Source organism: Dermochelys coriacea, chromosome 1 (genome assembly GCF_009764565.3).
Source record: "Dermochelys coriacea isolate rDerCor1 chromosome 1, rDerCor1.pri.v4, whole genome shotgun sequence".
NCBI lineage: Eukaryota > Metazoa > Chordata > Testudines > Dermochelyidae > Dermochelys > Dermochelys coriacea.
Genome location: NC_050068.2, coordinates 215,951,078 through 215,964,332, shown reverse-complemented (window position 1 = coordinate 215,964,332; position 13,255 = coordinate 215,951,078). Strand labels below are relative to the sequence as shown.

The 13,255-nt window shown below is 50.0% G+C and overlaps 2 protein-coding genes across 2 annotated transcripts in view; one reads left to right on the top strand and one right to left on the bottom strand.

The window, feature by feature from the left end:
• The window catches only part of LOC119860485 (scavenger receptor cysteine-rich type 1 protein M130-like), a 1,081,813-nt gene that overhangs the window by 778,875 nt on the left and 289,683 nt on the right, over positions 1-13,255 (top strand). The gene's annotated exons all lie outside the window — the stretch shown is intronic.
• Positions 1-13,255, bottom strand: part of LOC119860595 (antigen WC1.1-like) — a 34,064-nt gene that overhangs the window by 5,072 nt on the left and 15,737 nt on the right. The window contains exons 5-13 of the mRNA XM_038414479.2: positions 12,205-12,522; positions 11,785-12,099; positions 8,525-8,839; positions 7,890-7,952; positions 7,491-7,805; positions 7,035-7,065; positions 6,517-6,659; positions 3,357-3,452; positions 832-915 (exon numbers count right to left, since the gene is read on the bottom strand). Of these exons, the coding sequence (XP_038270407.1) occupies positions 832-915; positions 3,357-3,452; positions 6,517-6,659; positions 7,035-7,065; positions 7,491-7,805; positions 7,890-7,952; positions 8,525-8,839; positions 11,785-12,099; positions 12,205-12,522 (1,680 nt within the window). The remainder of the gene's footprint in view (positions 1-831; positions 916-3,356; positions 3,453-6,516; positions 6,660-7,034; positions 7,066-7,490; positions 7,806-7,889; positions 7,953-8,524; positions 8,840-11,784; positions 12,100-12,204; positions 12,523-13,255) is intronic.

Below are 13,255 nucleotides of genomic sequence, written 5' to 3'. Positions count from 1 at the left end.
GCTCCCTCCCACCACCCACCCCCCAACACACATGTCTCTTTGAAAGCACCCATCGGGAAAACCCAAAGTCAGCATTTATGTGTGGGAAATAAATCTCCCCCTGGGAATCGCTGGCCTGATCCTTTGTGAGCTCCTGTTCTCCACTAGCCCCTCAGGCAGCCCAGGGCTCAGCTTGGCAGCGCTCCAGCTTCTCAGCAGAACTGGCTCATCTGCTCAGTGCCTCCTCCCTCAGCCACAGGCTAAACTCCCAAAGGGCCCAAATTCATGGACCCCCTTGAGAGCAGCTGGGTTAGAAATGCCGCCCCATTTATAATTAGACATGGGCCCAAGCCAGGAAGTTCACAACCGGGTTTTACTTCAGCTTGATATAGTAACAGGTGCCAGCTGCAAAACTGAGATCCGAAGCTGGGGTGAGAATCTGCAAATCCCCCCTCCCACAAAGTTCTGGTGGGTTCGGATCAGTGAGTTGGGCTGAGCCCATCTGTAATAACAACACAGGACAATCTTCCTCTCTCTTTCATGGGTGTAAGATGAGCCCTGCTGGGCACTGATGCCTGACACCCAAGAAACGACCCCATCTCCTCCAGCTCCTCACCTGGGGAGGTCACTGGGAGCCACTCAGAGGGATCTGTGCTCAGGAGATGGTCACATGTTTCCATCCTGAGATTCTGACAGAAATCCTGTTCAATGGGATTAGACCCCACTGTGTAAAATGGGAACCGTGGCGGGGGCGGGTGCGGGAAATGTCTGCAATTGCAGCAAGCGTCATAGAAATTCTGTTCTCTGCCCAGATTTGGGTCTCTCAGCCTAAGTCTATTCCTCCCCCGTTACCTTGTTCTGATCCAGGATCGTTTTCCCCCTCACTGTCCCCGGTGTAATACTGCAGCTTCCTCACTGAGTCATCTGAATAGGAGACTGGAGAGATGAGAACCAGAAATTCATCACAGTGAGAACAGCAGAACGGTGGGGCTGGGAACACATCCGCGGCCTGGAGCGGGATTTCCAGTCTCAGTCTATTCGCCTTCCAGAGAAGATGCTGAATCACAGCGATTCTGAGCGGTGAGAGACTTACACAGCGCTCCCAAGAGAAATCTCTGTGTTACTGGGGTAAATGTGACTGAGGGGATTCTACAATCGGAGCTGAAATATACTGGGGTGAGTGAGGGGCACATGTCTGGCTGCTGATCCAGGGAAGTTCCACAAGGGTCCTGGCCACCTCAGCCACAGAAGGGATTCCTCCAGCTTAAGGGTAAATATCCGCCTCCTCCATGAATCAGTTGATCAGCTCTCCCTGGTGTTTCCAGATTAGTCCAAGACAGGCCCAGAGCAGAGTTTGTGATTCACTCTCATTATCTTGGCACTGGTGCTGGGGGATGCCCTGAGCATGTTCCCAGAGCCCCACCACAGCACAGCCCTGGGGCAGGATGTTCCCATCAGACATTGAGACAAAATGGCACGAAGGATAAAAGGGTCAGGACTCAAAGTCATGAGGCTCTCCTGGGCTGATCTCTCTGCTCCGGGGCAGGAAGGATCCCACCCAGCAGACCGGTGGCTGTGGTGGGAGGGCGACACAGAACATCCCCTGCCTCAAAGCTCCAAAGCAATTTTCAAATGATAATTTATCTTGACCCCAGACAGTCACTTTCCTGCCCCTGCACTGGTTACACTCCAAGGCTGCAGGACGGGCACAGTGACATTAACTGTCCCTACAACTGGGGCTCGTAGAGCATGGTGGGAAGGAAGCCAAAACAAAACACCTTTGCCCCGCCCCTTTCCAGAAGCCCTGCCCCGTCTTCCCCTTTTCTGAGGCTCTTCTCCCCACTCACTCAAGCCCCCCTCCTTCTCTCATTCACTCTTCCCCACACTCAACTCACTTTCACTGGGCTGGGGTAGGGGGTTGGGGTGCGGGAGGGGGTGAGGGCTCCAGCTGGGAGTGCGGACTCGGGGTGGGGCTAAGAGATTTGGAGTGCAGAATTAGGTTTAGTGCTGCAGCAGGGGGATGGGATGTGGGAGGGGGGTGCACATTCTGGCTGGGAGTGTGGACTCTGGGGTGGGGCCAGGGATGAGGGGTTTGGGATACAGGAGGGGGCTCTGGGCTGGTGGTTTTCAAGTGCAGGAGGACGATCAGGGCTGGGGCAGGAGGTTGAGGTTCAGGAGGGGGTGCAGGGTGCAGGCTCCAGGAGGGAGTTTGGGTGCGGGATGGGGCTTAGAGCCTGGGCAGGGAGTTGGGGTGCGGTGGAGGGTGAGGGGTCTGGGAGGGAGGGAGGGTGTGGGAGGGGGTTCTGAACTTGAACAGGGGATTCGGCGTGTGGGATCCAGCTAGGCGGCGTTTAGCTCAGGCAGCTCCTGGTCGGCGACACAGTGAGGCTAAAGCAGGCTCCCTGCCTACCCTGACTCTGTGCTGTTCCCTGTATGTCTTAACCTTAGGCGGAGGCATAGCCAGCTGGCTCTGTGTGGTGCACGCTACCCATGCCTGCAGGCACCGCCCCTGCAGCTCCCATTGACCGTAGTTCTCAGCCAATGGGAACACTGGAGCTGGTGTTTGAGGCAGGGACAGGGTGTGGAGCTATCATGGGCACCCCTGTGCCTAGGAGCCGCAGGGACATGCCAGACTCTTCTGGGAGCTGCACAGAGCCAGGGCAGATAGGGAGCCTGCCTTAGCCCTGCTGTGCCACCGACTGGACTTTTAACGGCCCGGTCAGCAATGCTGACTGGAGCCGCCAGGGCCCCTTTTCGACTGGGGGTTCTGGTTGAAAACTGGACTCCTGGCAACACTAGTCTACATGAGTAACTGCTGGTCTCACCTCAGATGTTAGAGTTTGGCAAAAGACAGATGTTTTGGTTCTTTGACAATTGTAAAAATAACAATAATAATAATAAAATAAAAAATGTTTTGGGTTGAGCCAAAAATGACTTTCATGAAAATGTTGGCGAATGCAAAAGTAAAAAAAAAAAAAAAAAAGGGTTTCCTGTTGAATGAAACCATTTGATGTTCTTTTGGATATGTGGTTTTTTTTAAATATATATATATAGAGAGATAAAATTAAAGGAAATTTCTGTTGGAAAAGTAATATCAAATTGAAAAAAACCCAAAATGTTTTCTTTAGGAAGTGTTGAAATGAAATGAATCGTTCTGTGTGTATTTGGAACAATTGGGTGAAATTGACAGGAATTTGTGAAATGTTTCGGTGTCTCTGAATCTGCAGTTTTCACCAAAACATTTCATAATGGAGACTTGTGCCCAGCTCCAATGACAAGCTCACAGGGTGAAGCTGCAGTGATTTAACTCTGGGTCAGGGCCTCAGATGGACAGGGCATTAGATAGCTGCTCTGTGTTAAGAGTGAGACCCACAGACCTGAGCGACTGAACATCTCCTGCTTCTCTCTCCTCAGGTTATAATCAATCTCTTCGTACACGGCCTCAGAGAAGGGATCCAAGGGTTTTCTGGAGCCTGAAAACAAAGGGCAGGGTTTGCACAGGGTCAGAGAAACCAGAGATGGGAAACACTGTTAGCTCATTCAGCCCCTCCCCCCTGGGCCCAGTGTAAGCCTGAACCCTACGGCACATTCCCACTGCTGCGTCCAGGCTAGATTTAAATGAGCCAGGTGACAGGGACAACGTCCCTCTCCACAGCATCCCTTTGATGATGGTTCCCAGGGCTAGACCACTGCCAGGAAGCTTCCTCACATTCATCTTAAATGTTCCCTTTTCAATCTCATCCCATTATTCCTAGTTATTCCCCTTTGAAGCAGCTTAAATAATTCTTCGTCTATGCTGATGTTTACACTCATCTGCAAAATGGTGATAACCATTTTTTCATAGACTTCAAGGCTAGACAGGACCATTAGAACATCTAGTCTGAGCTCTTGTATAACACAGGCCACTGCAATTCACCCAGATACCCCTAGGTTTGAGCCCAAAAAAGCACTTAGACTAAAGCATTTCAGTCCTCAGAAGAATAAACTCTTGTGTGCCACAGGTAGAAAACACGAGGGACTAACAGAGCCATCCCTTGGGTACAGCGAATCGAGGCGACCTCTCCAGACCCCATGCTTTGGAGGCCCCCACGGGCAAACTGATTGGCTGGGGCAGTTGGTCCCGGAACTGACGGGTTGGTCCCGAAAGTGACAGATTTGTCACTTCCACCCCAGGCCCCGCACCCTCATTGCGACAACCCTGGGGACTAATGCACCACTGATGCCCAAGGTCCCTACAATGGCAGGGAACAGACGAGGTGAGAGATACCTAGATAATCCTGGCAGGCTCCATGCTTTAGAGGAAGATAAAAATCCCCCAAGGTCCCTTTTTGCCAGTCTGACCTGTGGCAAAATTCCTTCCTGACCCCCAAACTGGCAATTGGTTTGACCCTGAGCATGTGGAGAAGACACACCAGCCAGACATCTTAGAAAAAGGTTTCTCTATACCACTTCAGAGCAATGGTCCAGCCCATCCAGTGTCACATATCCCTCCGTAGCTAATGTCTCATGCTTCAGAGGAGGGCAAGAAACAAAAACAAAACAAAACGAAAAACAAATATAGGGGCTTCCCCAAATTCCTTCCTGACCCCTGCAGGCAACTGGCTGAAGTCCTGAAGCATGAGATTTGATTACAGTCATTGTCTTACTGCAAACTTGTCAATGTTACGTGTATGTTGATGGCCATCTCATTTCCTTCCCTCTTTCCAAGCAGCTGGTAGCTAATGTTGTTCTGTGTTTTATAGATATAAAATCCTCTAAATGCCACCTATGAGTACAACATAGTATAATACTCCTTTCCGGCATTTTTCCTTCCTAAGATTGTCCTTTCTACTGGATCTCTCTCTTCACAACTATTTACCACAGCTCGATTTTTATACACCTTTTTCCCCCGACAATATGTCCAATTTCTCTAGGTCCCATTCCATGATGTCTCACCACACAGATATTCAGAACCCCTCCTTGTGACAGATATTGCAGCCTCACGCAGTATCTTTGGGAACCACTCTAGTAAATCTGTGAATGGTTTGTGTACAATTGTGTTCTACTGCACCTGGGAGGATTTCCACAGCTCCTCCAGGAAGAAAAAACAGTCTGGGGGGTGGGGGGTGGGGGTAGGGGGGGAGGTGAAGGGTGATTAAGATAAATCACCAAGATTGTAAACAACTTCAGAGAGGTAGTTGGGGTGGTTTACAGAGGTTGGTACAACCTGGGTTACCTGAGACCAAACGACAAAGAAGGACTTCTGATATAAAAGGCTGAGTTTCAACAGGCTCAAGGCCTTCATTTTGATTCATCAAATGGGCAGGACCTTCTGTCCGTGGGGATCCCAACACTGAATTGTTGCAGGGATATTGGTCTCCCAGCCTGCCCATGAGGAAGGCAAATGATTTCTGATACATTCAGTAAGTGTGGAGGAATTGTTTCTTGTTTTCTATGTTTTCTTTCATAATGACAGGTTTCAGAGTAACAGCCTTGTTAGTCTGTGTCCACAAAAAGAAAAGGAGGACTTGTGACACCTTAGAGACTAACAAATTTATTTGAGCATAAGCTTTCGTGAGCTACAGCTCACTTCATTGGATGCATTCAGTGGAAAATACAGTGGGGAGATTTATATACACAGAGAACATGAAACAATGGGTGTTACCATACACACTGTAACCAGAGTGATCGGGTAAGGTGAGCTATTACCAGCAGGAGAGTGGGGGTGGGGGCAGGGACTTTTGTAGTGATAATCAAGGTGGGCCATTTCCAGTAACTGCTAGAAATGTCCCACCTTGATTATCAGTACAAAAGCCCCCCCCCCCCGCTCACCTTACCTGATCACTCTTGTTACAATCTGTATGGTAACACCCATTGTTTCATGTTCTCTGTGTATATAAAATCTCCCCACTTTATTTTCCACTGCATGCATCCGATGAAGTGAGCTGTAGCTCATGAAAGCGTATGCTCAAATAAATTTGTTAGTCTCTAAGGTGCCACAACTCGTCCTTTTCTTTTTATGTTTTCTCTGTGATGTTTTTATCCTACTAACAAGGTGCAGTCTGCTGAGAGAGAGCTGGGTGGTGACTTGCGACTGCTGGCAATATACTGCTCATAGCCCTTGGGGAGAACGCACAGCATGGGGGCTGGTCTGTTGGCAGACTGGTTTGCTGGGGGTATCACAGTGGAAGGCAGGGGGCTGTGCAGCCTTAAAGCCCCCTGGTCATGGGAGGTGGGATGGGGGGTTTTACCCAGAGACAGGTGATGGCTGGAGGCCTGAGGCCTGACTGGGCACTCCTGGAATGGATCACTGGGGGGCGTGGGGGGATACAGGTGCAGCTTCCCTGAAACTGTGACCCCCCCTAGCTAGTATCATCTCCAGATTTGATGGCTGGGGAGTTCCACTGCCAGACAGTTAATGAAATATTCAATGAGAGAAGAGTTAACAGGCACCCTTGGCCACACCACCCAGCCTGGTATCGCCCCTCACCCTGACATCTTGCAGCCCCCCCTGCTATTGCAGAGGCATTTCACACAGTGACACCAGTCAGGACCCACCTCTGCGCTGTGCCCTGGCACTTCGCACCTGCGCCCCCAGGATGATTAAGACCAGGCAGAGCAGGGCCCCCAGGATAATGCAGACGACCACGGGCACCGTGACTCTCCCACTGTCAGTTGGAGGGCGGCGCGGGGGAGCTGGATGGAAATGAACAAGCAACAGGGAGAGATTATCCTGTGAGAGTCCGGGGGGGCCCCAGGGAGCTCCCCAGTCACTCATTGCACAGCCCAGGACAGCAGGGTAACGGGCTGGGACACTGTCTGTGCATCATGGGGGCAGCTCACAGGCTGCTGTTTACATCATGGGCCCTGCCCTGCCCTGACAGCTGGAGCAAGCAGACAGGAATCCTCTGGCTCAGCAGGGCCTGCAGCTCCCACCCGGGTGTCTTTCGCCCTCAGATGTCCCAGGCCATGGAAAGGAGCTCCTTCCCCCAGGCTGCAGCTTGCAGCTCCTCCGCTGTGACCGAGCACCAGGGAAATGTAACCCTTGATGGGAGGAGGGGGATGCTTTATCTGGGGTACTCAGAGCATCTGTCCTCTCTGTCAGACCTGCAAAGGTAAAGGGAGGAGAGTTGGAGTCTGGAGCAAGGGGGAGGTGACCTGTTTGTTCCATGGAGGAACCTCACCTTTGAGAGTCCCCGGGGACACTGTGCAGTTGTCCCCACCACAAACTCCTTCACAGCAGCACTGAGCCTGTTTGTTAGTGATTTAGGGCCCTCGTCCCTTGTGCTCTGTGCAGCAATGAGGACTCTCATAACAACCCAGCACACTGGGCCCTGTGATGGATGCAGGGGCTATGTGGGCTGATGTCTGAGCCAGTCTGACCCCACAAAAGCTCCAGCCCTCAACATCCAGGATGCTCCTGCACACAGGAGATGGGAGGGCCTGGTCTGGCACAAAAGGGGATGGGTGGGCTAAACCATCCTTCTCCCTGAATATTACAGCATGTAGCAGAAACATCTCCTGTCACTCACCTGAGCAATTCACGGCAGCATCTTCCTTATGACCACAGTTGCTCTCACCCCAGGGCTTGGCAGGACAGTCCCAGAGAGATGACTCTGTCCCTCTGCAATTCAACGTCTCCACCCAGATGGGACCAGTTCCCTCGCCAAATGCAGCTTTGCCCAGCGCAGATACAGCAGAGCCACAGCCCAGTTGTTTACACACAACGTTCGCATCCGCCATGTCCCAGGAGTCATCACAAACCGTTCCCCAGGAGTCACGGTACCAAACCTTCACTCTCCCCGAGCATCTGTCCTTTCCTCCCACGACACGTAACTTCTCCTTGTCTGGAAATGCAAAAATCTCACGTTACTGGGAGAAATGAGAAAGTTCTTGGGGACCAAGAGTGAGACAGTAAGAAGCAGAGATACCTGTGCAGCGCGTAGAGTTTGGGCATACGGCAAATGTGGTCTGAGGTGGTTTCACTTTTTTTCCTATGGAGAGAAAGTGCCGAGGTGAATGCACTGGTTTTGTGTGTGTGATGTGGGAGTAGAATTTATCTGTATTTTAAACCACTAATTTCAGCACTGTATGAACTGAAATGTGAACTCTGGGTCATTTAATACCTAATTAATTTGCTCTTCAGCTGTTACTCAGACACACAGGCTGACATGCACCCAGACTTGTGGGGAATTTCAGTCTTGACCCAAACTGCACAGCCTTGGCCCATCTCTGATTGTTCATCCCAAAAGGATTAATAACCACAGAGCTGCCTAATGACGGTCTCTAGGGAGAGGCTTTTCTTGGCTCTCACATTACCTTATCACACTGTGTAACACCGGTCTCTATTATAATGAATTACTTAACTTCCATGTTTGTTGTTAATCAGACAAATGCTTGTTCCTATAAAAGGCCATTAAAATATGCTTGTGTCTTGTGCTGAGAATTTAAATCTGCCTACACTGAGATGTGAACAACAACAAGTTCTCTCCTAACCCTTCAATTAATTAAACACATCACGTACGTGTGTGTTTGCACACGCACATGCAGGTAGTTTCAGAATTACCAGTGCAAGAAATATGGGTCTCTTCTGCTCGGTTATCACATGACTTTGGATCCCAGGGCTCGGACGGGCACTGCCAGAGGGAGCTGTGCTGCTCACTGCATGCAACATGGTCCAGCCACGTGGGACCAGAACCTGCTCCATATTCAAAGTCTCTTGCAATCTGCCCTCCGTCCCCACAGTTCAGCTGTTTGCAGACAATTGCTGGGGTGACTCCAGACATCTGATTGGAGCAAACACTGCCCCACGTCCCATTGTAGAAAACCTCCAGCCGCCCTGCACAGTCACTGTCGCTCACCAGCCTCAGATCTGTGAACTCTAGAACGAAATGCACAAAAGGGGAATTTAAATCATCTGATTCTGAAATGAACTGGGGTGTGAAGAGTGAACAAAAGATCTATCTGGCTTTAAGATTAAACTTGATAAGTTTATGGAGGAGATGTTATGATGGGATAACATGATTCTGGTAATTAATTGATCTTTCAATATTCATGGTAAATAGGCCTAATGGCCTGTGATGGGATATTAGATGGGTGGGATCTGAGTTACCCAGGAAAAAATTTTCTGTAGTATCTGGCTGGTGAATCTTGCCCATATGCTCAGGGTTCAGCTGATCGCCATATTTGGGGTCGGGAAGGAATTTTCCTCCAGGGCAGATTGGAAGAGGCCCTGGAGGATTTTCGCCTTCCTCTGTAGCATGGGGTACGGGTCACTTGAGGGAGGCTTCTCTGCTCCTTGAAGTCTTTAAACCATGATTTGAGGACTTCAGTAGCTCAGACATAGGTGAGAAGTTTTTCGCAGGAGTGGGTGGGTGAGATTCTGTGGCCTGCGTTGTGCAGGACGTCGGACTGGATGATCCTAATGGTCCCTTCTGACCTTAGAATCTATGAATCTATGAAATCCCAGCGATTGCTAACAATCCCGTGCATCATTCTGCAGGAGCAAGTGTGAGAGAAAATCACTCCAAGAATCAAAGACACCTTTAGGCACCACAGGCCCCTTAGAAATACAGTCGGCATCTCTGGAAGGCCACCATTTACCAGCAGCGACATACAGGTTGTAATAGATGAAGGCCCGAAAGGATTCTGACACTGGCAGGCCAGACGCCAGCTCTTGCCCAGGCTGTAGGCATTAGCTAAGAACTGACCAGGTCACATGTATGTTAGTTTTGCTCAAAACATGTATTAATCTTGTAAAAATGTATTTTGTGTTTAGAGTCTATGAAATGGTGATTAGTTGCTGCAGGCATTAAGCTCACTTGTAATGTCTGTGGTCCATGCTCCAAGAAAAATATGTAAATGTTGCTTTATAACTGAAAATGTTTGCTCTGAATTTGTGAACTGAAGCATGGAAATCATCGCCCCCATCCATCCCCAATGACTATCAAAATCAGATGGGCCATCAAGGATCATCACAATTGGTTAATGGTCTTATCACACTCATGGAGCAATACATGCAAAAGGCCTCCTCCCATTGCTTTGACCCCCCCCCCCGAGTTACTCAGTCTTCCCTACCCTCACTCACTTTCACAAGGCTGGGGCAGGGGGTTGGGGTGCAGGAGGGGTTCAGGGTCATGGCTCTGGGAGGAGGGTCAGGACTGGGGCTTGGGTGTAAGAGGGGGATCGAAGTTCAGGAGGGGGTATTGGGAGCTGGTTCTGGGAGGAGGCTCAGGGCTGGTTTGGGATGCTGGCTCTGGGAGAGGGCTCAGAGCTAGAGGTTGGGGTGCCACCTCCTGCCGAGCAGCACTTACCTGTGGCGGCTCCCGGTCGGTGGCACAGCGTGGCTGCCGTTAAGGCAGGTTCCCTGCCTACCCCAGCCCCACATCGCTCCCAAAAGGGGCCAACGCGCCCTTGCAGCCCCTGGGTGTGAAGCGGGAAGGCAGCACATGGCTCCACACACTGCCCCTCTTTGCAAGCACCACTCCTGCATCTCCCACTGGCCACAGCTCCCCATTCTCGTCCAATGGGCGCTCCTGGGGTAGTCCTTGCAGGCAGGAGCAGCGCACGGAAGGAGACCCCTGTCCCCTGCCTCCAGGGGCATGCTGGCCAGTTCCAGGAGTGGCGTGGGGCTGGGACAGGCAGGGAGCCTATCTAGCAGCAGCCTCGCTGTGCCACTGGAGATAACAATTGACTGGGAGATGCTCTAGGATCGACCATTGATCACAATTGACCGGTTGCTGACCACTGGTCTAAGAGGACTGTCTGTGACCCCATGGTAAGCTTGATATAGTGATCCAGAAGTTCACATCTGTTACTGGTTTGGTGAAATCTAATTATAGAACAAAGCACCAGTTCGGAGTGTTGCCCTGTTTTTCACAGTCTGCCCAGAGGTGGGCACTCCGAGCTGTAGCCGCTCCAGACAGCATGACAGGGATGATGAGATCAAACAGTCTGACCTTCTGTAAAACACCTGCATAGATCCCAATACATTGAGTTTGACATAAGCTTAGCTTCCAGAAACACATCCCGTCTAGACAGGAAGACTACAAGACATGCAGAAAGCACCATTTCCATGGTAGTTTGTTCTGATGGTTAATCACCCTAACTGTTAAAAAGGTGGGCCTTATTTCTGATGTGAATTTGTCTGGTTTCAGCTTCCAGCCATCGAATCTGGTTCTGTCTTTCTCCATTAGATTAAAGAACCCTTTAGTAAGTGGTATGTTCTCCTTGTGAAGGAACTTATGCACTGTAATCAAGTTACCTCTTGATCTTTCTATTAAGCTGAACAGATTCAGCATCTTCAATCTCTCACTATAAGGCTTTTATTCAAACAATCAGATCACTTTTGTGGCTCTTCTCTGCTCCCTCTCCAATTTTTGTGGGCATCAGAACTAGACACAGTATTCCAGTATCTGTCTCACCAGTGCCATATACAACAGTAAAATTTAGTCCTCAATCCTACTCACCTGTTCAAACATCTAGGTTTGCATTAGCCTGTTTTGCCATGCACAGCACTGGGAGTTCATGTTCAGTTATTTCTCCACTACGACCCTACATCCTTTTCAGTCACTGCTTTCCATGACACAGTCTCCTTCAGACACCTGAGACGCAGCATTCTAACATTAGGGAAATCTTGCAATATCTCCAGTACCTCTGGGTGGGAGCTGAGGACCTTCTAATGGTGACCCTGGCAGGTAATTACACTAGGGAAAAGGAGGCAGAGACAGTCGGGGAGAGTATCACTCTCAGCGAGCTCCTTGAACATCTGCCCCCTCCATTAAATTGCCTGATAACTAGGATCAGAAGAGCATTCACAAACCACACCTGAGCAGAGAACTCCTGCATCCTCTTTGTGTCTGCAGTTGTGCTGGCCCCAGCCCCTGGAAGGACACGCCCAGAGATCGGATTCATTCCCGGAGCAGTTCACATCATCCAGCCAGATCTGCCCGGATCCTTGCCCATAATGAGCAGAGACAGTTGCATTGATGGCGAGTCCACATCCCAGTTGTTTGCAAACAACACTGGAGTCCAGTAGGTCCCAGAAATCATCACAGACTGTCCCCCAGCTGCCATTGTAATAAATCTCCACTCTCCCGGCACAGCGACCTGCCCCATTTACCAATCTGATCCGCCTGCTCCCTGCAGAGATGGATCCCAGCTGTTAATATTTTAATGTATTTTATGTTATGTTAATGTATTTTCCTACTGAACAGAAAATGTTTGAGAGATTTGGAAATGAATCACCTGAGCAAACGACACCAACGTCCTCAGCAATTCCTGTCTGGGCTGTCTCAGATGTGGAGTTGTCACAGAGAGTCAGATGAGTCTCATTTCCTGCACACTGGACCCTTCGCAGCCCCACAGGGCCCGTTCCTCGCTCAGACTTAGGGGGGTTATAAGCTTTCTCAGCGACTCCACACTGGAGCTCCCTGCATACCACACTGGCATCGTTCATGTCCCATTGGTCAACCAGCACTCTGCCCCACACACCACGGAGGGAAATCTCTACTCTTCCGTCGCACCGGCTCTCTCCATTCAGCAGTCTAGATGATTCAGAGCGACCTGGGCTCAGGAGAAATGGGAAAAACATTGAATAACACTCTCTGTTATACACTAGAAATAATACAGAGTGTGCATGAAACTATGGACTGTTTCTCAATAAGAAGTTATCACCCAGTGATCAGAGTGTGTCACAGTGTTAAAAGGAACAACCTTTGTCAGAAGACACTTTCTACCTTTTTTGAATCTATATGTGGAAGGTGCTATAAGGATTGTAACACTCTGAGCTTGACAGCGTGGCTTGCTAGCAGCCCCTGTAAATGAGTGAGCGAGGGAAATCCTGCAGATTACTGATTGAGAAAAATCTTCTCTATGTGTGGTGGTGGAATGGCTGCTGAGGTTTAGAGTCACTTTATCCAGGCTTAAATGCCTGGAAGCCAATGAACAGTGTCTGCACAAGCTCTTAGCAGGTGGGTCATGAGTGATTTAGGCAAGTTTGCCTTGAGGGAGTTTGGCCAATGCAAGAGCAGGGCTCATGATGGTCAGGAACAGGTTATTGTTGGTGAATTTCCTTAGTTCCCTCTCATCTTTACTCAGTAGGTAGCAACTTTTTGGTTCACCTGAGTCCAGTGCAGGAGCTCCTAGTGTTAGATAGTTCCTGGCACTGGTGGTTCTGACTGGAGCTGTCCCCTGAAGTGTGGTGTCATCTCTGAGCCCAACATAAGATTCCAGCTGATCAATTCACACCACACTAAGAAGGTTGTGTGGGGCGGGGAAGGGGACGTTCTCTGTTGGT